This window comes from Jatropha curcas, chromosome 7, assembly GCF_041381405.1.
Source record: "Jatropha curcas cultivar XTBG-Jc1 chromosome 7, XTBG_Jcur_1.0, whole genome shotgun sequence".
NCBI classification, from domain to species: domain Eukaryota; kingdom Viridiplantae; phylum Streptophyta; class Magnoliopsida; order Malpighiales; family Euphorbiaceae; genus Jatropha; species Jatropha curcas.
The window spans coordinates 9842779-9864994 of NC_143157.1; the positions used below are offsets into that span (position 1 = coordinate 9842779).

Consider the following 22216-nt stretch of genomic DNA (forward strand, 5'->3'; position numbering starts at 1 on the left):
GAATTATGGCATGTATAATTATTATATTTTCGGAGATTATGTTATTTGAGTTATAACTTAAGCATGTAATTATAAATTATTTTGGTGTTATTTATTTGGAGATAAGCATAAGATTTATTAAATGATTGAATATGAAATATTTTAAGATAGGTGGTATGATTAGTTCATTAAGACTTGATATATATAATGAATGCAATTAATTGATGAATATTAAATGCTATCGAGGATTTATACAGTTATGAAAATATAAAAGTGTTGTTGTGTTATGATGATTATTTGGAGATGTTGGAAGTTTGGAGTTTAATTGGGAGTATTTTGTATCACATGTTTGGCGAGTTCAGTATTTAAAGGGATATTCTTACAGTATTTTTGTAGGATTTTTTCCAATCTATATATAAAAAAAATATATATATCAAAACGAAATGAAATTGTTATCTATAAAAAAAAATTTATTACTCGCTAAACTTGTGAATACTCAATTACTTCTAATTCATAATTTTTAATTTTATCATTTATATGTTAAGTTATGATGGTGCCTTCGGCACTGAATGTGGCATCCGCTATCGGGTCTCTCGGGACTAGACAGTGGGTGTTACAATATTATTAGGGATAATTATATCTTTAGTGTTCGAACTCTTTGTTTTTTTTGGTGTCTCATCGAAAAACGGCAACGATTGAGTGTTTTAATTTTGTCAATTTTCTATTTTGGTGTCTTCGAATGATGTGGCTTCCCAGAAGTGTGACTGTTCATATATGGGTCCCACTTTTTAATTTAGTGGCAGCTATAACTTGCCAAATAAGCAGTGCTGATGTGGAAACACCGAAAAATTTCACTTTTGACCTCCTTTTATTGCTCTCCACCTACCTCTACCTATGCACTCATGGAGAGCACGAGAATTTCAAACCATCGTTGAACTTTTTTCTTTTTTGCTCTATTCATCTAGTACAATCAAAGCAAGCAAGGGTGTTGTTTCTTCATAATGTAACCTAATTGCAATCAAATAAGGTCCAAGTATGATCTCAATTTGCTAAAACTAGTTCTATCAAGAGGGCACCATCAAACAAGGAGGCGACGAAGGGGTTTGGGAAGAAATATCCAATGGTGAGGATTCTTCAAGGCTACGGATTAATTGATTAACCGAGTCGACACAATTGGTACTTCCACAGATACGTTAAGCTAGAGGAGAGTAGGGAATAGATATGGCTAGGTTGCTTCGCCGATCATGGAGGCAAAGATTGTGGACCCAGAGAGTGGAAAACCTTTACCGGCGAACAGATCGGTGAGCTTTGGCTCAAAGGTCCTTCTATTATGAAAGGTAAAAAGCAAATTACCATATTTTATCGTTTCTATTTGTCGTTGATGAGCGTGAATAAAGATAAGCTAACAATCTTCTTCTTTGCAAAACAAAATATGGGAATCCATTGTTAGAAAATCCTCCTTTAAAACAACATTCTATAATAAATAATTTAAATAATAAGCAAGATAATTGTATATTTGTTTGTTAAATATAGTGTTTAATTAATGTTGTTTAATATTCTATCATTCAGAAACTTGTTACCACGTAATCTAGGAGATGTATTTTTTTTTTCTTCTCAAACATGCACTACACCATAACATTTACTAGCCGGTTCATAGTTACCATTTAGAATTTAAGCTATATGAATAGTAGTTTTTGGTTTACAAATCAAATCAAAGTTATTGATTTAGTATTTTAGTTCTTTTAAGTTCTTATTGTTACTTCTGTGATTTTCATTCTATAATGTCTTGTTCACATGTTGTTTCTGCACCCACGTAGAGTATTAAATGACATCAAAAGTGAATTTTTTAGCATTTCCACGTCAGCCGCATTTTTTTGGCAAGTTTTTCAGTTATGGTACACCACATCAGTTGCCACATAATTAAAAAGTGGGACCCATACATGCACAATCACACTTCCGGAAAGCCACGTCATCCGGAGACACCAAAATAGAAAGTTTACAAAATTAAAACTCCCGATCGTTCTCGTTTTCTGATGGGACACCAAAATAAAAAAAAATAAAAACTTTGGATACGAAAGATATAATTATCCTGATATCATTCTACTATTAGACCAAAAAGTTTCCTGATTCAACTAAATTTTTAAAAGTTACAAATTTAGGTGTCAAACTTTTGTTTAAGATTTATTTATCTTCATCCTCATTAATTTAACAGTATGTACATTTTATTATTTTAAAATGTTATATTATCTATAATACAAGCATATTAAATTGATGTCAATTTAATAGAATAAAATCAACATCTATTTAATAAATATTGCAAGTAAAGAACTGAGGTAATACTTTAAGTAGGTTTTTCTCGGCTTATAAGATATTTATTTTGCGAAATTAGTGGTTCATTGCCAAAAAGAATTAGTATATTTTCATTTAGAACAATTATATTTTTAAATTGATAAACAACAATAAAAAGTTTATTAAAATTCATAATTCTATGTGAAATTCAACGCATGATGAAAATAAATTTTAAAATAAGAATACTTAAACTATTACATTTAAGTATAATTGTTTACATAACTAATAATAAGTTATATAACTATACACAAAATCTAATATGGTGATACTGTGCACGCCTTGCATTCTCACATTTACAATAAATGATTTGAGATACCGGTGAATATGCAAAAACTTTTTGCCAAGATTCATCATTATGATTTTTTCGCACTCATACAGAAACATAAATATAAATTTATCATACGTTTTCACATAGTCACGATTCCAAATATTATTAGTAAGTAGAAAATACTATAAAGGGATTGTCATAAATATGACATTCAATTTCTCTGCCTTGTTAATATTATAGCCGATATTAATTAACTTTTGCAATATATCGCTAACGCTAATCATGTGCTTCTGCAAATTTCTGGATTTCAGATTTACTCTAAGTGCATATATTTCTTTAAACATTTTTTTGACTTTCTACTTTGCATATTCTCCTCCAAATACTCTCAGGTTAAGTATAGTTGCAACCATCTGCTAATCATACAGAATTAATGCTCAACATTAATTACTTATATTTCTTATGTATATAATTGTTTTAGCAAAAAATCATATATAAAATACTCTTGTTATTCCAAAATAATAATCTACATTGCTATTTTATTTAAAAAAATAAACAAGTCAAAAAGTTATAATGATTTTGTCGCACATTTTCAGGATTCTAATTTTATTGCCAACTTGACTTAAATAACATTTATTCATTAGCCTATTTTTAATAATGAAATTATTTTAATAATGAAATTGAATATCATATTAAAATATATATTTAACTCTATCGAGCATTACAACAAAGGAAGTGAAGGCACAAAGTATAAATTGTCCAATTACCTCACTTTATGTCATATTAAAGTAATAATTAGAAATTATTTTTTCAATTACTTCACTTTATGTCAAACTCAAATATTATGAATTGTCCTTTTAACAAGATTATGATGGATAATTAATTCTACAACCTCCTCTCACGTCTTACATGTTTGTTAAATTAATACAACCTCATCCAAAAATATAAAAATAAAAAATAAAAAACTTTATTTATTCATCAAAGTTATATTTTAACTTTTTTATAAAATAATAGTCCACTGAGATGGGTGATTAATTCTTGAAAAAAATAAAGCAAAATAAAAAATTAAATTAAAATGAATTTGACATATAAATACAATTATTTTACCTTCAAATGAGAGGACCACTTTTGCTTTTAATGCCAAGTTTAAAACAAAACAAATACACAATATAGTAAGAAAAAAAAAATCATATCTGAACATAATAAAATATTTACCCACTTAACAAATATGTAACTAAATATATTAACAAAAATAAATAAATCTTATATATTAACAAATATATTAAATCTTACCAAAGCAAGAAGAAGAAACTAAGAGAGAAGCACTTGCCTGTAAATAAATGGGAGAAGCAATATTTTTTACCCTATATACACTTACAACGAACAAAGTTTCACAGATTGGAATAGTTGAATAGTAAATATTCTATTGCACATTGTGTAAAATTTCTTTCTTTTAATAATTTACACTTCTTCCAGCTCTTACACCCGACACAAGAATATTTTCCTTCTCCATTAAATCTTTTTCACAGCATCAAATCATTCACGTGTAAACGAAATATATTGTTACACTAACAATGACACAATATATATTTTATATTTGAAGGTTGTTACACTATAATTTTTTGGCTGTTAATTGGAGTGGCGTGAAAATCTCACCTATAAATTGTTACACTTACAGTGTAATAATTGAACCTTTGCGTAAATAATATATTTTTTTTGACATTGTGTAATTGTTTCACTTGTAATGCAACATTCAATTTGAGAAGAATGAAGAGAGAATATTAGTATATAAAGCCGCTGGACTGCGTTTTTAACAAATTAAAATTTATTGCTTTATAATGTAACAAATGTATTATTTCAAAAAACATCATTTTAGAAATTAGTTTTTTTTTTTTTTTTTTTTTTGCAAAAACACCATTTTGGAAAGAATCCCTATTCAAAAACAAAACGGGATGATTTTTGGCTACTGACGATAGGTTTGAACCTTAAGAGAAGACAAATGTAAATTTAATAAAAAAAGAAGTAAAAAAGAAGACAAGGGTTAAGGTCCTTGGAAAAAAAAAAAAAAGGGTACGATACACGTTGGATTTCCAAGATTTTTATTTTGGACAGAGATTTCCAAGATTCAGACAACATCTTATGCATTTATTTAGTTGTTGGACGTACGCGTAGGTCTTTCGGTTCAGTTTGAACCGAATCGGTACCAAAATTTTTTTTGAAAAATAAAAATAAACTGAATCGTTAAAATATAAAACTCATTAACTTGTTTAATTTAGTTAATTTATTTAATTTTTAGCTAGATTTTGGATTTGAAGTCGTTGTTTGAACCTAATAAAAATTAAATCAAATTGAAAACACCTCAATTTTTTTATTAAAAGTAAAATAAAATCAATCAATTAGAGTTAGATCATTAGGCGTGTATTAATTCAAGTTAATTTTACTTAAAAGATTGTACATTATTAGGACAATTTTATCTGAATGTTACTTTCAATCTAGATCAGATTATTCTATTCACATAAGATTTAATTATAGGCATAACCATGATTTATTTTCAAATTAGAACCAAATTGGTTAAAATGATATTAAATTATGGTCAATAATTTCTAGTGTGAAACCATAATTGAAACCTTACATATGTCCATTGGTAGTTCCAATTTGAAATACAAAGAAAAAATCTCAAAGAAACTCCTAATTTATTTTCGTTATATCATGATTTAAAGAGTTTTTATTAAACTCATTTTGCCTTTTTTAATACTAATTATTATTATTATTATTATTATTATTATAAACTATAAAATTTAGAAAACGTGAAAAAAATTGCATCATTTCAATTTGAAGCTACCTAAAAATCGATTGATTTCAAATTTATCTTTTTGTAAACCAAAACCGACAGTGTTCAAACCAAAATCAACGCCCGATATCTAACACAGTTGGTTAATCAGAATTCGAATTTTACAGAAATTCATTATGGAAGCGATCCTGTTAACCCAGTATTTTTCAACGACAACATCAGAATTCGAACGCTAAATTACTTAAAGGACCAAGAGACTCATCTCAGTAGACCAACCGGCAGTTGGTAGCCTAATCCAATATATTAAAGCCCTTGTTGGACCTCCTTTCAAAATTACCCTTTTGTCATCTTCCTTGGAGTTTTTTATTTTTCGGTTCTACTAACTTAGCTGCTTTAATTCAAACTTCTGACACAAATATACACGCACTCTCTATCAAAAGAATTTCAAATTTCGTCAAAAAAGAATTTCAAATGGTCTCTCAAATGGACATATTTTCTCTCACAGCTCGGACGGGAAGCTAACTGCAGAAGGTGAGTTTCTTATTTCTAGCTTTTAGTACCTCTACTTTAGCTGTGAACATGGAGCTTATATTCTCTCCAGCAGTGTCAACTGTTTGGTTGTCGAGAAACATATGTGAAAGAAGCAAATGCCAGACGCTGTACTGAAATTCCAGCTCTGGTTTTGCCTCTTTTGATTTCAGTTCCTCAGCAACCAAACGCGTACTTCTGAAGGATCTATTAAACGTTTTTACTATAAACTGAAATTTAGTGAAACATGCAATATTTTCAGATCTATCTGTTTCCTCCTGTTGTCTTCATTTCAAAATTTTCACAACCAGAAGCAGAGAGAACTTTCAAAATTTGTAACACGAGCGTGGCGGCGCGTGTACCGCGCGCATGCCCCTCCTGTTTTAATTTTTGGTCACTTTTTTCATGCTTCTGCTCATCTATTACTTTAGCTTTTGTCGCTTCTCAGTAAAAGCTTGACAGAAAAGACGCAAGTGCCCTTGATAGGTTCCGAAACTTGAAATTTGAGCGGAAGTGTCCTGTAGTTCTGCAGGTTTTGATTGATGTATTAGTGGCGTTGCCATTTCAAATGGTTTTACAACTAGCCTGCGCTGCGCACAGTCGGATATAGTGATTTAAAGTAACACGGAGGGTGGAGGGTTGATGGGTGACGGGTCAATAATGTTTTTCCTTGGAATAGGTTGAGTTGGGTCATTTTAATTGTTTTATTTTATTACTACTCTAAAACGTATGACTAGAGATTTTAGGGTGGAATTGACAATGCAAGCCAGAACAGGAGGATGGGATATCATATGAATTAGCAACTATAAATATTTACCTTTTGTTTTTCGATTCTTTTTATATTGACAGTTATAGTATATGACCTTTGTTAACTTTTTTTTACTTCACCTTCACTTTTTAGGTTCATTGGAGAACAATTCTGTAACTATTAGCCGCTTGTTGCTGTCTACCAATCAATACTCCGTAAGCTGATCAAATGCCGAGATCAAGGTAACTGAACCCAATTGTCACAAATTTGCAGTGTGAGTGTGTATGCTTATGAGTTGCCATTTATATTGATTGTATTTCTTCTAGTGCAAAGGTGACAAATGCTAAGTATAACATGAATAAGCATGTTGACAAATGCGGTGAATGGTGAAGGATATTTGTGCTTAAATTCTAAAAGCATTGCTTTGCTTAGTAAGTCTTAAAAGTGCATTATTATTATTATTATTATTATTATTATTATTATTATTTTGATTTAGGACTTAAAAGAGATGCTTGTTTTCATTATTGAGTCAGGAATGAAATTAGGTTGTCATAATAACTTTACAGAAAGTGTCAATTTATTAAATAATGACTACCATTTTCGATTTTCATGGTGAGCAGGGGTTCAGATATGCCTCAAAGGCAGTCTACTCGAGGTCCTCATCCACTTAGCTCTGAGTCAGACTCACATTCACTGCATCATCGATCAGTTAGGAATCCAAGTTCCAAGCTGGGAGATCGTCGATCACCACGGGGTCCCCATACTGAATCACTAGATCAAAAGAAATTAGGCACCCGCATTGCGGACTTAGAATCTCAGCTTGGCCAAGCACAGGAAGAGCTGAAGATTCTCAAAGAGCAGTTAGCATCTGCGGAAGCTGCAAAGAAAGAATTGGAGACGAACGCAAAGAAACCAGTTGCTTTAGAATCTGAAGGACATCCTTCGACTGAAATCCAGCACCTCAAAATAGCAGACAGCAATGCTGCAGATGAAATTTCCAATGACAACCTGCAGGAAACTGATGTTTCTCAAGTTCCAATAGAAAAAGACACTGTGGAAGCCCAGATACAATTAACTGTTCAGGTTGAAAAAGGAAAGCACGCAATTGAAATAACTCAACCACCTGAAATTTCTAAGCCAGATGAACCATCATTCCCTGACTTGGCTTTAAAAGATGACGAGATAAATATGCTAAAAGCCAAGTTAGAAAATAAAGAACATGAATTGGAAATTAAAGGGAATGAGAATAAGCATTTGAAGAATCTGCTGAATGAAGCAAATTCTAGCAATTCAGTTGCCAAAGAGAAGGAAGAAGAAATGTTATCCAAGTTAAGCCAAATGGGAAAAGAGCTGGAAGAAAGCCAAGCAAATGCAGATCATTTAAAAGGTAAGCTGGAAGCTGCAGAAGAAGCCAGGGAAGCTTTGGAAACGGAAATAAGGAAGATGAGAGTGCAGACAGAGCAGTGGAGAAAAGCGGCAGATGCAGCAGCAGCAGTGCTTGCTGGAGCAGTGGAGATCAATGGCAGGATTACTGAGAGGTGTGGTTCAATGGATAAGCATTTTGGTGATGGTGTATTTGAATCACCAGCTGGTTTTGTGGGATCACCTGGAGTGGCTGATGATTTTGATTATGGTTTTGGAAGTGGAAAACGAAAGGGTTCTGGTATTAAAATGTTTGGAGATTTGTGGAAAAAGAAGGGCCACAAGTAGAGAGACCCTTGTGATATTCTCAATTCTCATGCTACCCAAATGCATTCTTATGTGCATCTGCAATTAGTGTTAAGATTGACTTGTAACCTTCTAGAGATTGTCTTAATTAATTATATAATGGGCTTTCATTTATGGTCTAGGGATTTGAAATTGGAGGTTGACCAAAATTAATCATAAATCGGAAAACAGTTTGAAATTCAAATAAGAAAATACTCCCTCAGATCTCCGCCAAACCATACAAAAATTCCCAAACCTTGCAGATTCTTTTAATTTTACTCTAAATGCAATTTTCTTCTCTTAATATTTTGAATTTAAAAACTAATTATAATTGCAAATGCAATTTGTAATTTAATTCATTTTATTCAATTTTTATGGGACCTACACTTTTTTTCATAGTTAGTTTAATCCAAACAATTAGTTAAATTAAAACACACCGTTTTTTTTTTAATAAAAATAAATAAATTTTCAAATCATACATCACTGTCGTCTTCATCTGCCTCTCTTCTGCTCTATCTCCCGCTCTCTTTCTGTGTTGTTGAACCAAAGGTAAAATCTTCTTTTCCATCTCAATCACTTCTTTCTCTTTTTCATTTATATAATATTGATTTCCTCTTTCTCCAAATTTGGCGAAGGATTTTCTTTTGAATTTCGCTAATGCAATTGGCGAAGCCAAATATATGAATATTCTGGTAAGTTTCCTCAATTTTTTTTTTCACATTTCTACATCTAATCTCCAAATAATAATACGCATAAAAAAATAGAAAAACCCGATCGATTGGTTGCTCAAAATGATTGTCGAATGCTAATTATTTATACAATCTCTAACATCAGCTTTATTGTTTTTTTATGTTTAGCAAGATGTTGAAAATCATAAGATACATGCGGTTAAGATAGATCTCGATAACCTTCTTAATGTAAATTTTTGTTCCCCTTCACGTTTGTATATGATACTGTTATGTTAATACAAATTCTTCGTTTGGTTTTTAACTTTAAAATCTAAACTCTTAATGTACTGTTAATTAACTGTTTTGCAGTATAAGGATTTAGATGAAGAATTCTTCAGATGAGTTATTAAGAATACTTGTCGATATATTGGGATTTTTGCTGCTGCAATTGATGAATTGACATATTAATAATACAAAGATCTCAAAATGAGAATATGAATGAGAATGTTGATGGTTCTGATCGTAGCATAAGATGCCTGTAGAGATAAAGTGTTCCTTGTGAGTTTCTCGAATAACTTCTTTTGCTTAACATTCTGTCAAATTTGTTCTAGACAATAGTTTTTTATGGATGGATTTTTAGACATTCAATTGAATCGCCGGATTGTTTCAATTTTGAGATTTCTAGCATTTATGTTATTGGACCTTTTTTTACCATAGGATTGGAATTGGAGCTAGAGATAATTTATAAGCATGAGTATGTTTATTAAAAAAAGAAAAGAAAAAGAAAAAAAAACTAAATCTTGTGAATTTAACACCTCTATTTTTTGAAAATTCTAGAATTTTAAACACTGTTATTTCTAATCCCATTTCTTAACATGTTTGTTATGCTTGTAATTGATAAATATTGAATGTTAAACCGCGCAGATGTTAGTAGTGGTTTATCAATTAAAATAGATTCATAGCTACAATACAGATTATTAATAACCTTTTAACATAATCTTTATTAATTAATATCTCCTTATTAGTTATTGAGATTTGGACTGATGTTTTTTAAGCATACAATTCGTCACTTAATATAATGTGTTGTTACTTTGATGTAGTTGATTTACGCAGTTGCTTGCTTTCTTGATTCAGTGAAGTTTATATTAGAGCACCTTCAAAGGGACGACCATTTACTATTAGAGAGGTTAAAGCTTCAAAAACTACTTAGTTGCTTGCTTGATTTGTTGAGGGCTGAGGATGCAGAAATTGGAGTTGCAAATGGAAATAAAAGAAATATGTTATTTACACATGTTTAGTGATGCTTGTACTAATTTAGATGTATAATTTGAGTTCTAGGATTGAGAAACTTATTTATTTGCCTTGATTTAATTCAATAGCTCTAGTTTGAGTTGGAGCTATCATCCTAGTTGTAATGGAACTCATTTTCAATTAATGACTTCGTCTTTTTCTGTCAATGATAAACCTAATTCAGTTTATGATGAGCTTGTATTTTGATAATCAATTAAGATATGAAATTTATTGTTGCATTTTGCATTAAAGCATTTTACTTTGTATTAAATCTTGAATCACCTAAATTCATCCTTAAATTAGCATCTTTCCTGCATTTTTTTCAATAAAGTCGACAAGTTACATTCAAAATGAATCTTAAACAAGCAAAATGTTGGTGTATATATATATATATATATATATATATATATATATATATAAAGTAAATAAAAGTATAATTCTACTAGATTGTTGAAAAGTAATATATATTGCCAAAAATAGCATTTTGTTTATATGAAATGTTTTGTCCTTACAATATATCCTGCTTTTTTAGAACAGGCCTTTAGTTTAGGCTCGGGTGGTTTCTGATCCAACCATGTAGCACTTTATATGCTTATGCTACTTGAATTGTTGCATCTTCTTTTGTAAAAACTTGGCCATTTTTATATATCAGATTATCGGATTTTATTTGTATGTTTGATATGCTTGTTTTCCTTTATTCTGTATTGAATGCTTGCTTTTTTGACCCTGCATTGATTTGCCTATTTCATTTGTGGTTGCACTAACTATCGATTTTGTATTGAACTTTGCACTGATTTTTTGATTTTGGCACTAAATGGCCTGATTTGAAATTTTGCACTAATTGCCTGTCCTAGAAACCTTGCACTGATTGCCACTGTTTAAGACTACTACTTGCACTGACTGGCTATCCTGGAAACCTTGCATTGACTGCATTGATTTTCTAATTTTGACACTGATTGCTATTTTTACATGAAATATATATGATAATTCATTTATTTGTTGTTCTTATCTTTTTTTTTTTTTTTTTTTTTTTTGTCTTATAACTTTCATTTTATAACCCTAATTTGGAATTTTTCATTGATTGCCCGTCTTAGAAACCTTGCATTGATTGCATTGTTTTAGACTGCTGCTTGCACTGACTGCCTGTTCTGGAAACCTTGCACTGACTGCACTAATTATTCTAGTTTGGCACTAATTTCCTTGAATATCACTTACATTGATTGTCTGTTCTGCACTGACTGCTCGAATTTTTGATCTATGCACTGATTTGCCTATTATTGCTTCAATTATTGACTTGAAATCATGGTTAGTAGACAAAATAATGTGCATGATGGCTAATTCTGAATCACGACTCAACCTCTAAATAAGTGCTTTCGAAAATTTTAGGTCCGACTTGCCAAAATTAATTTTGAGTCTGAATATTCAGTTTTGATAAAAATTTATTCAACTTGCCACTTGAAAATCAGACTTCTCGTGAAAATTTTATCCCATTCGTAGTCTGAAAATCCCAAATTTTGTAAAATAGTTGATTTTTGTTTGAAAACTGCATTTTTCATTGAAACTTGTCAGGTTTTCTGAAAAACTAGGGATTTTTGAGAAAGAGTAAGGAATTTTGAAGAAAGGAGGGGTTGGCCGGTACTGAGAATGTTTCTATCGGGATCGATGAAGTCCTTACGGTATCGACAGAGGGGCCATTGATGGGCCTTCCTGGTACTGGAGCTCGGCTAGTTGGTTTCGGTGCTGGGATGGTCGGTACCACCGACCTAAGCAGCTTGGTAGTTGGAGGCCTATAAATATACCTCATTTATGGCTAGAAAATAGTGGCATTTTATGCCTCGGGGTCCGATTTTTGTGAAAATTTAAGCATTTGCCCCAAAGATGGAGCCATTTTTCAGTCATGGCATGCAAATGTGGACCAAGAAATTGGAAAAGGTCAAGAAAATAAATTGAAGCCGATATGTTATGGCTACTTTAGTATCTTTGAGAGGCTTACGAGTTGATCAGGCTTTTATGGATGCATGTTTGCATTTGTGGGATCCACAGGCACATGTGTTTTGGTTTGGCATGCACTACGAGGAGATGTGCCTGACCTATGAGGAATTTGTAGCACTTTTGCGTAGTGACTCAGAGAGGGCTCCGATGGCTGCACCGACCAAGTCTAGGTCTTTTAGGACCTTCATGAGGATGTTAGATCTGTTAGTGGAGGAGGCTAGGGAGGACCAGGCTAATTTGGCTCATCAAGCGATATCTAGATTCGTTGGATGTCACAGATATAGAGTTTCAAAGGTTCAAGATTAGGGCTCTGCTTTTCTGTTAGTGAGCAATTGTGTATTGATTGCTCCAATTGGCTGGGGTATGAAAGTGGCTGATTTGGTGTTGCAGATGGAGCGAGGGGCAAGGATAGCCAACATAGCTTTGGCTGAGACCATCCTGGAGCATATCGGGTTGATGGGATATAGTATGCTAGCTCGATCCTGCTTCAAGTAAGCATTCTCGAACTAGCTTGATTTGAGTTTGGTTTTAGTGCTTTCTGAAAAAGGCCTTAGGTTTTGAGTAGTAACTGTTTCTGGGGTTTTGCATGTGAATGCCTATTTAGGATTTAGAGAGGGTTCAAAGTTTGATTTTGCATGTTTTTTAGGAAAAGGCTTAAGTGTTTAGGCTAGGGCAACTAAATCTATTTGGTTTTCTAAAAGCTTTACATGTGTTGCAATGTCTGATCTTGTAGATTTGGCTGAGGGATTATTTGAGGGTGGTTGAGCCACCACAACGCTGCCCATATGAGCCATCTCAATACAGATATAGGTGAGTCATGGTGAGGCTCGAGTCTAAGGATGAGTGACTATAGTGGCTAATGGGGCTAAGGCCGAATCATATTTTATGGAGATGTGAATGGTATAGTATTAGGAGATTTCTGGTTCGGCCAGCTAGGCTTCAGATGGCTTATCTATTGGGCATGGACCATATCAACTTCTACCCAGGCTCCAGGCTGATGAGGCAGAAAGGGCATACTCAGGGATTACCGCCAGCCGGTGTGATTTTTGAGAATACACTAATTTCACCTTAAGTTACTGTGGCTATACTAGGGGAGCACATGTGGTTGAGGCTGGGATTTTTGGAGCTAGGACTGCTGCTTATGAGGCTTGTTGATAGTCCTAGACTCTACTAGACAGGTGACCCGGAGGACTCTGACGACTCGAGGGACATATATCCAATGCGACGTAGATGGACTAACTAGACCTTTGGTGCATGCCGACCTTATTATAGGGTGTGTTTTTTACTTTTTGATTTTTAACTCAGCCTGTGCTTTTGTGAGGGCTTCGAGATAGATTACTGACCCATAATGTGTAGAGGGTACAGTTGAAACACTAGATATTTTGACACTTTGGATAGTAGACACAGATAGTTGACACATAGATTGACAAAGATAGATGCCTAGATGATTGGACTTTTTGTGATTTGCTTTTTACATAATTAGTATTGATTTGAGAGATATGTAAAAAGGGAATCATTTTGATACTTTTGATTAAAAAGGAAATCCAGTTTTAACTTTTATGAGATTGTCGCTTTTATACCTTAATTTTTGCTTAAACTACCCTTGCGGGTTTTCGATTTTGCAGGCTACCCTGACTTTTGCCTAGGCCGCTTGCCCTTTAGGTTTTCAACTTAGCTATACTTATTTTTGCCTGAATTATCCTTTGCAGGTTTTCAATTTAGCTCTTTTTTTTAGTTGGCACAGAAAATTTGGAATTTTCATGAAAGGGGCAAAATATATTTTTATTATTATTGTGAGCGCACCTACAGGCTGGCTACCTACGTATCTCATACTTTTGGAACATATTTTCGGTAGTCAGGTCACTACAATTTTGATTTACAGTGACATGCAAAAGAAGGCAATAATTCTGGTGCTAATGCCTATATGCATTTACACAAAGTATCTCTTGAGTTGATCCAAGTTGCATGGATTGGTGAATTTGTTGCCATCAATGTCTAACCAGATGACATTGCCTTCGGAGAGGATTTTCTTCAGGATGTAAGGGCCTGCCCAGTTTGGCCTGAATTTACCCCGAGGATCTTGCACAAGAGCTATGATTTCCTTGAGTATAAGAAACCCTTCTTCTAGTTTTTGAACTCGGATTCTCTTGCTAAATTGCTTGGCTATTCTCTATTGGTAGCTCTGGATTTGATTAAGAGCTTCTAGCCTACTTTCATCGATAGAATTCAACTAATTATGGTAATTCTAAGTTTATTCCATTTTGGGCAACTGAATTTCTCACATGACCCTGGCTGATCGAATCTGAACTTCAATAGGGAGGACTGATTCCATCCCATAGACTAATTATGAATATAGTGTTTCTCTAGTTGGCGTTCTGATGGAGGTTCTGTATCCCCATAAAGCAAATGGAAAATGTTCATGCTAATTTCTGTGATTGCTAATCATCTTCTGTAGGATGTTCTTAATGGAATTACTAGCCGCTTCAATTGCTCCATTAGTTTGGGGCTTGTATGGTGAAGATCCATTATGTTGAATTATGTACTTGGTCATAAGGGTTGAGACTTCCTTCTAAAAATGAGACCCATTATCTAATATGATCTCGAAAGGAATCCTGTATCTGTATGTGATGTTTGTTTGAATGAATTGTGCTAGTTTTCTCGAGTTCAGAACATGATAGGAGGCAGCTTTCACCCACTTAGTGAAGTAGTCGATAGCTACCAAGATGTACTCATGCCAGTTGAATGATTTTAGAGTAATCCTGTCACATCAATTGCCCACATTGTAAAAGGCCATGGTGTAGAGATGGGATAAAGAGCTATATGGGGCATCTTCTAAAGGTTGGCATAAATTAAGCACTTAGGACACTTTTGGATGAAGTTGGCACTGTCTGATCATATAGTAAGCCAATAATAACCCTGATTGGTAATTTTGTGAGCTCGAGCCATTCTGTTCATGTGGGGGCCTTTTTCTCCGCTATGCACCCACTTCATTATCTATTGAGCTTCTTCCTCTATTACACACCTCAGATGTGCCTAACTCCATGTTCTCTTATACGTAATACCATCCTTACATAGGTAACCTTTTGACAGCTCCCGAAGAGTCCTCTCATCCAATTTAGAAGCACCCTCGGGATATTCTTTCTTCTCCAACCATGTCTAAATGTCCCAAAATCAAGACTTACCATCGGTGAGTTAGAGGTTGCAACAGTAGGATGGTTGTTGGCAAATCTGGATATTCAGTGGCTTGATGACCATGATAGGGCTGGCACCAACCATTGAGGCAAGAGTAGCCGGTGCATCAGCAAACTGATTCTTAGCTCGAGATAAGTAGTGGGAGGAAATTTTTTCAAACTGCTGAGCCAATTGATCGAGGCACTGAAGGTAAGGAACAAAGCGCTGCTCTTTGATTTTCCATTTCTTCAAAGCTTGGGAGACTATTAGGATGGAGTCTCCATATATTGTTAGGTTGCTTGATCTGAAGGCTTAGTGCTGATTCTAACCCAGTGATGCTTGCCATGTATTCCACTTCATTATTTGTGACTTGGATGTCCGCTTGATACTGAAAGATAACTATTCCCTGTCTGGAGTCAACATGACTATTTCGGCCCATGACCCTGATAGTTGGGTTCTCCATCAAAGTACATCTTCCATGCGTCCAACTGAATCTGGAGAATGTCTTCATTTGGAAATTGGATATCTGCCAGTTCTGCATTTTCTGGAGATACAACAAGGTGATATGCCATCATACTACCTTTGATTTCCTTCTTTGCAACAAACTTCAGATCAAAATCTGTAAAGATGGTGGCCCACTTTGCCATCTTACTGTCTAGAACCGGCCTCTCTATAAGGGATTAGAAGGGGCTCTAGTCAGCTATGACATGAGTGGTGTAAGAACATAAGTAGTGCTGGAGCTTGGTGCATACCCTTGCTAGGGCCAGGCATAGCTGCTCATCTTACTGTACTTTAATTTAATGGCCAACATGCGCTTGCTCAGGTAGTAAATAACATTTTCCTTATGAGAATTTGACGTTTCTTATGCTAACATTGCCCCGATGGCTTCATCAGTCACCGATAGATACAGGAGGAGTGGTTTACCGAGCCTCAGAGGCTAAAGAACCGGAGGATTGAGAAGGTAGGCTTTAATATGATCAAAGGCTTTCTGGCATTCATCATCCCAAGTCTTGGAGGCATCTTTTTCAATTTCTTAAAGATCGGCTCACAAGTATCTGCTAACTGTGAGACAAAGCGGCTGATGTATTTGCTTGCCTCGTATTCCACTTCATTATTCGTGATTGGAATGTCAGCTTGATATTGAAAGGTAACTATTCCCTGTCTGAAGTCAATATGACTATTCTGGCCAATGACCCTGATAGCGTCTGACTAAATCTGGAGAATGTCTTCATCTACAAATTGGATATCTGCCACTTTTGCATTTTCTGGAGATACAACAAGGTGATATGCTATCATACTGCCTTCGATTTCCTTCTTTGCAACAAACTTCAGACCAAAAGCTGCAAAGATGGTGGACCATTTTGCCATCTTACCGTCTAGAACTAGCCTCTCCATAAGGAATTACAAGGGGCTCTAATCAACTATGACATGATTGGTGTAAGAACATAAGTAGTGCTGGAGATTGGTGCATACCCTTTCTAGGGCCAGGGATAGCTGCTCATCTTGTTGTACTTCAATTTAGTGGCCAAAATGGGCTTGCTTAGGTAGTAAGTAGCAGTTTCCTTATGAGAATTTGACGTTTCTTGTGCTAACATCGCCCCTATGTCTTCATCAGTCACTAATAGATACAGGAGGAGTGGTTTACTGAGCCTCAGAGGCTGAAGAACCGGAGGATTAAGAAGGTACGCTTTGATATGATCAAAGGCTTTCTAGCATTCATCATCCTAAGTCTTGGGGCCATCTTTTTTCAATTTCTTAAAGATCGGCTCACAAGTATCTGCTAACTTTGAGACAAAGCGGCTGATGTATTGTAAACGACCTAAAAACCCGCGGATCTCCTTTTTTGTTTTAGGAGGTTGCATCTCTAAGATGGCTTTTGATTTAGCTGAATCAATCTCAATCCCTCTTTTAGAGACTATGCAGCCTAGGAAGATACTAGATGGCACCCAAAAAGACATTTAGCTAGATTGAGCTTCAGATTATATTGATGAAGTTCTGAAAAGAACCGTTCGAGGGCAATTAAGTGCCCTGGCCCATCCCTAGTGTGGAGAACCATATCATTAACATATACCTCTACATTCTTATGCATCAAATTATGAAAGATAGTGGTGGCCTGTTGGCTCAAAGGTCAAATTCTAATCTCGAAATTTTGATGATTAAAACAAAACAAATAAATTTGAATTATATTATTTGTGCTAATAATATTTTATGTAGAATACATATGGAAAGTAATAAATGAACAAGGCAAGTCCTACAAATCCAAAAATTATGAAGACATTCGAAGACCTTAGTGGTTAGATTTTTAGGATTCATTGTAGGATAGAGAGAACATTCAATTATAAGCACAAAAAACCAATTTTCTCTCATCAAAATTATTTTTCGAAAATAGTTCTTCAAAATAAATCTTTTCGTTCCTTGATTTTTCGTTAAAAATTATTTTTCGAACTCTCTTAAGATTCGACATATTCGAATTACCTAAATTAAAGAGACTTTGTCTTTAACAATTTTGGTAATAAGAATTGATAGGTGTCAATTTTATAGTATTTTTAGCATAGTTTTTAATTATAATTTTAGTAAATTTTATCACTTTGATTTGTTTTCAATTCATTTTAAGTATAATTTTATTCAAAGCTTCCTTGAATCATAACCCACTTGATCTGAAAGAAATTCGCAGGGTTTTGGCACAGAAAAGAGCATTACAAGGCAAAATACTCAGTCTCAAGCACGCACAGCCCGTGCTAAAAGGCACTCCCATGCTAAAAACTAAGGAAAATCAAGTGGAGAGTCAGAAGCGAGCACGACTAGCCCGTGCTTCATGGCACGCCCGTGCCCAAAAGAAACTCAGGGCGTGTCTGCCTAGCACGCCCATGATGAAATCTATCTTGGAAGGACAGAGACAAGCACGCCTGACCCGTGCTAATGCGCACGCCCGTGCCGCAAAGACTCCTCTGAAGCGTGTTGCATAACACGGCCCGTGCCCAATCATTCATAGTTCCAGACTCAAGCACGCCCAAGTCGTGCTCAATGGCACGCCCGTGCTGTGAAGGCAGAACTAACGTGAACTAAAGACGCAAATCAATTCTTTTCTCACATGGGCCCGCCTCGGATAGTTTCCTAAACGTACTAAACAAGATCTAGACCTATTTTGGAAGAGAAAAGAGTCCTAACTAAGAAGAAATCCAAGGCCTAAATAGTCATGATCTCCAAAAGAGGATTTTGTACTTAATAAGGATTCTATTTCCTAAACGGAGTCAGATTTACCTTCAGGAGGTCTTTATAAAGAGGGAAGCTTTTCATTGATGAATATCTCAAAATTTAGTATTCTTTATACATAGTTCTCTCTCTCTCAAAGATTTCAAGCATCTAAGATCTGTGCCAAGATTCAAGGAAGCCAGTCCACATAGCTGTTACCTAGTTTTTATCTTTAAACTCTTAATCTTGTTTTTCTCTTTATTGTTTATTACTGATTATGAAGATTGATTCAAGTATTATTGAGTTTTATTTAATTACTATGTCTAGCTAAATTCTTATACTAGGGATTTGATGTAACTTAACTCAATTCCAATTTATAATATTAGATTTGCTTTTCATTGTTCTTGTTATAATTTATCATTGAGCTTAAAGCTTCCAGGCAGAGTTTTTCCCCTGGATTGAATTATTTCATTAATCACTATCGGGAGAAGGGTTTTTGATATGAAAAAGATAATAAATTACTTGAGAATAATAACTCGATGCGGAAGCTATATGGTTTGACTTAAGGGGGGTTTTCATAAGTTAATGACCTTAGGTTATGAATTCACAAAACAATCACAAAACTTAATAATTTAATTTATGTTTGATTGCGCTATTGGAAGATAGGTAATTAGACTAGATTAGAATAGCTAACAATACATCGGGAGAGCTTGTTAGTGATTTTAGGGTTGTTTCTCCTACTTGAACAATTAAAATTGATTAACAGAGTAATAAAATAAATTGGATAGAGTTAAGTGAAATCAAATTCCCTAGTAGTTGAAATCCTTGATTTCTTTTCACCTAAACTTTGTTGCTTAATCTCTTTCTGTTTTACTTTCAAATTTAATTTCCTTACAACAAATCTCTCTTATTGTCGTTTAAATAATAATAGGTTAACATAATTTTGGTACTTGATATACAATCCCTGTGCATACGATACTTTTTTACACTTTATTACTTGTTGCGATTTCGTACACTTGCGAAAATCTCTATCAAGTTTTTGGCGCCGTTGCCGGGGATTGGCATTATCAATATCAATACTAATTAACCTATTATTAATTTAGACATTCCTTTTTGTTTTATTTAATTTTCTTTTAAGACCTATTTCAGGTGTTTATACAGAGAAGATCAAGTAGGACTGAACCTCTAGTCTTTGATCCGGAAATTGAAAGAACTTATCGTAGGCACAACGCTGCAAGAAGAGCACGTGAAATAAAACCCGAACAAGCAGACATGGTCAACGAGAATGAAAACGAAAACATGAACGGACCTCCACTTCAACATCCGGTCCGAACCTTGCGAGACTACACAACACCTAATCTTAATGGGACAACCTCGAGTATTACAAGACCTAGAGTGGAAGCTAATAACTTTGAAATCAAACCTGCAATTATCCAAATGCTTTCCACCTCAATCCAATATGGAGGTTTGCCTAGTGAAGATCCTAATGCCCATATCACAAATTTCCTGGAAATTTGCGATACCTTCAAACAGCATGGTGTTTCCGAAGATGCAATTAAATTGAAACTTTTCCCTTTCACTCTTAGGGATAAAGCATGATCCTGGTTACAATCATGCCCCGCTGGAAGTTTCACAACATGGGAAGAATTAGCTCAAAAGTTCTTAGCAAAATTCTTTCCATCCTCAAAGACCATAAAACTGCGCAATGAGATAATGACATTTGCTCACCATGATCAAGAAAGCTTGTATGAAGCTTGGGAAAGATTCAAGGACTTGTTGAGAAAGTGCCCACATCACAGTTTGCCTAAGTGGTTACAGGTACAAACTTTCTATAATGCATTATCTCCTAGTACTAAAATTACTTTAGATGCAGCTGCAGGTGGATCTTTTGAGGAAAAGGGAATTGGTGAGGCATATGAATTGATAGAAGAGATGGCAACCAATAGCCATTACTAAAACAATTCTGAAAGGAAAAGGACTGTAAGAGTCTATGAAATAGACGCCATTACAGCACTTAATGCAAAGGTAGATAACATGGTAAGAAAACTAGACATGTTGACTACTAATCCTGTGAATTCTATTATGCAAGTTTGTGATAGGTGCAATGGACAACATGGGATTGGAGAATGCATGATAGACTCTTTGAATCCGCAAACCTTGGAGCAAGTAAATTATGTGATGAATCAAGGAAGGAAAAATTACCCGTACTCCAACTCATATGATAATAGATTGAGGAACCATCCTAATCTATCCTATGGGAACCCTAACAATGCCTTGAACCCACCACCAGGTTTCCTTCCTCAAGAGAAGAAAACTCATGATGTGTAACATCCCTTCCCGGTCCACCCGTTAACCCGAATGAACTGAGCCGAGACGCTACAATCTGGTTGAACTTATGTCCTGTCATGCTGATATCATCCTGTATGCTATATATGAATACAAAACACTCCCAATTAAACTCCAAACTTCCGATATCTCCAACTAATCATCAGAACACACTAACACTTTATATATATTTTCATAATTGTATAAATCCTCAATAGCATTTAATATCCAGCAATTAAGTGCATTCATGAGCTATATCAAGTCTTCATGAACTAATCACTCCAACTGTTGTAAAATATTTCATATTCAATCATTTCATAAGTATTATTCTTATCTCCAACTACTTACACGAAAATAATTACATGCTTCACTTATATTTCCAACTACTAACAAATGTAATAATTATACATGCCATAATTCTTAATTATATAACTCTCAATCTACTACTCCCAAATTAGTCACTTCTGCTTTGATAGTACTCTTCAAGTCGTCAAGTAGCAACCACGATCTTCAACCTACGCGTGATAAAAATCGATGCGCTGAGTATAAAACTCAGTGGTGCTCATAATTCACATACTTAACAAAGTGCAATGGCAACTTACGTAAAATAAAAGTTCATAAAAGCATTGATAATCTTAAAATCAATAAATTTCAACATAAATGTATCTTTATAGCAAAGAATAAACTTCTAATTCATAACATAACTAATTGAGTTCTAATTATCTCATAACTCCTTTACATGAACCTTTAATCACACATATCATGATACTATCATGATCTTACCTGCTGTTCATTATGCTGTCTGAATTAAATAAATAAACATGTAGGAACACATAATATTATATTTTCATTGTCTTACTTGCTGTTCATTATGCTGTATGACTTATGCACTTTTAGTCACATCATATCAGTTATAAATCATAAAATTGCATAACTGTATGGCTCCATAAGAACTAAATAAATAAACTAGTAAGCACACATAACATTATACTTTCATGATGTACCTGATGTTCCTTATGCTGTATGAATTCTGCAATTTTTATTCAAACTCAGTGAATATCGCAATGAATAAAGAAACAAGTAAGCACATACATATGTATAAATAAACATGTAATCAAATATGGAATGTAAGCACACATATCATGATACTTTCATTATCGTACTTGCTGCTCATTATACTGTATGATTATGCAATTTGTAGTCAATATAAC

At 34.1% G+C, this 22216-nt stretch overlaps 1 protein-coding gene, 1 long non-coding RNA gene and 1 other non-coding gene across 6 annotated transcripts; 2 read left to right on the forward strand and 1 right to left on the reverse strand.

The window, feature by feature from the left end:
- Positions 1-5657: 5657 nt before the first annotated feature.
- On the forward strand, positions 5658-8502 carry LOC105641141 (interactor of constitutive active ROPs 1). Of its 4 annotated transcripts, XM_012225622.4 has the most exons (4): positions 5658-5915; positions 6814-6902; positions 6987-7091; positions 7281-8502. In XM_012225622.4, exon 4 carries the CDS (start codon positions 7291-7293, stop codon positions 8368-8370), a length of 1080 nt encoding a protein of 359 aa, XP_012081012.1. In that variant the 5' UTR covers positions 5658-5915; positions 6814-6902; positions 6987-7091; positions 7281-7290; the 3' UTR covers positions 8371-8502. The 4 variants fall into 4 exon arrangements, with proteins under 4 accessions (XP_012081012.1, XP_012081011.1, XP_037497065.1 ...); XM_012225621.3 differs by lacking the exon at positions 6987-7091 and having other exon boundaries at positions 5661-5915; XM_037641137.2 differs by lacking the exons at positions 5658-5915; positions 6987-7091 and adding an exon at positions 6277-6591.
- A 327-nt stretch (positions 8503-8829) lies between these two features.
- On the forward strand, positions 8830-10485 carry LOC110010267 (uncharacterized). Its single transcript, XR_005178888.2, has 5 exons — positions 8830-8916; positions 9003-9059; positions 9225-9284; positions 9405-9593; positions 10170-10485. It is a non-coding gene; the product is annotated as an uncharacterized LOC110010267 (long non-coding RNA).
- A 9890-nt stretch (positions 10486-20375) lies between these two features.
- Positions 20376-20482, reverse strand: LOC149494679 (small nucleolar RNA R71). The gene has a single exon (XR_016321928.1). It is a non-coding gene; the product is annotated as a small nucleolar RNA R71 (small nucleolar RNA).
- Between the last annotated feature and the right edge of the window lie 1734 nt (positions 20483-22216).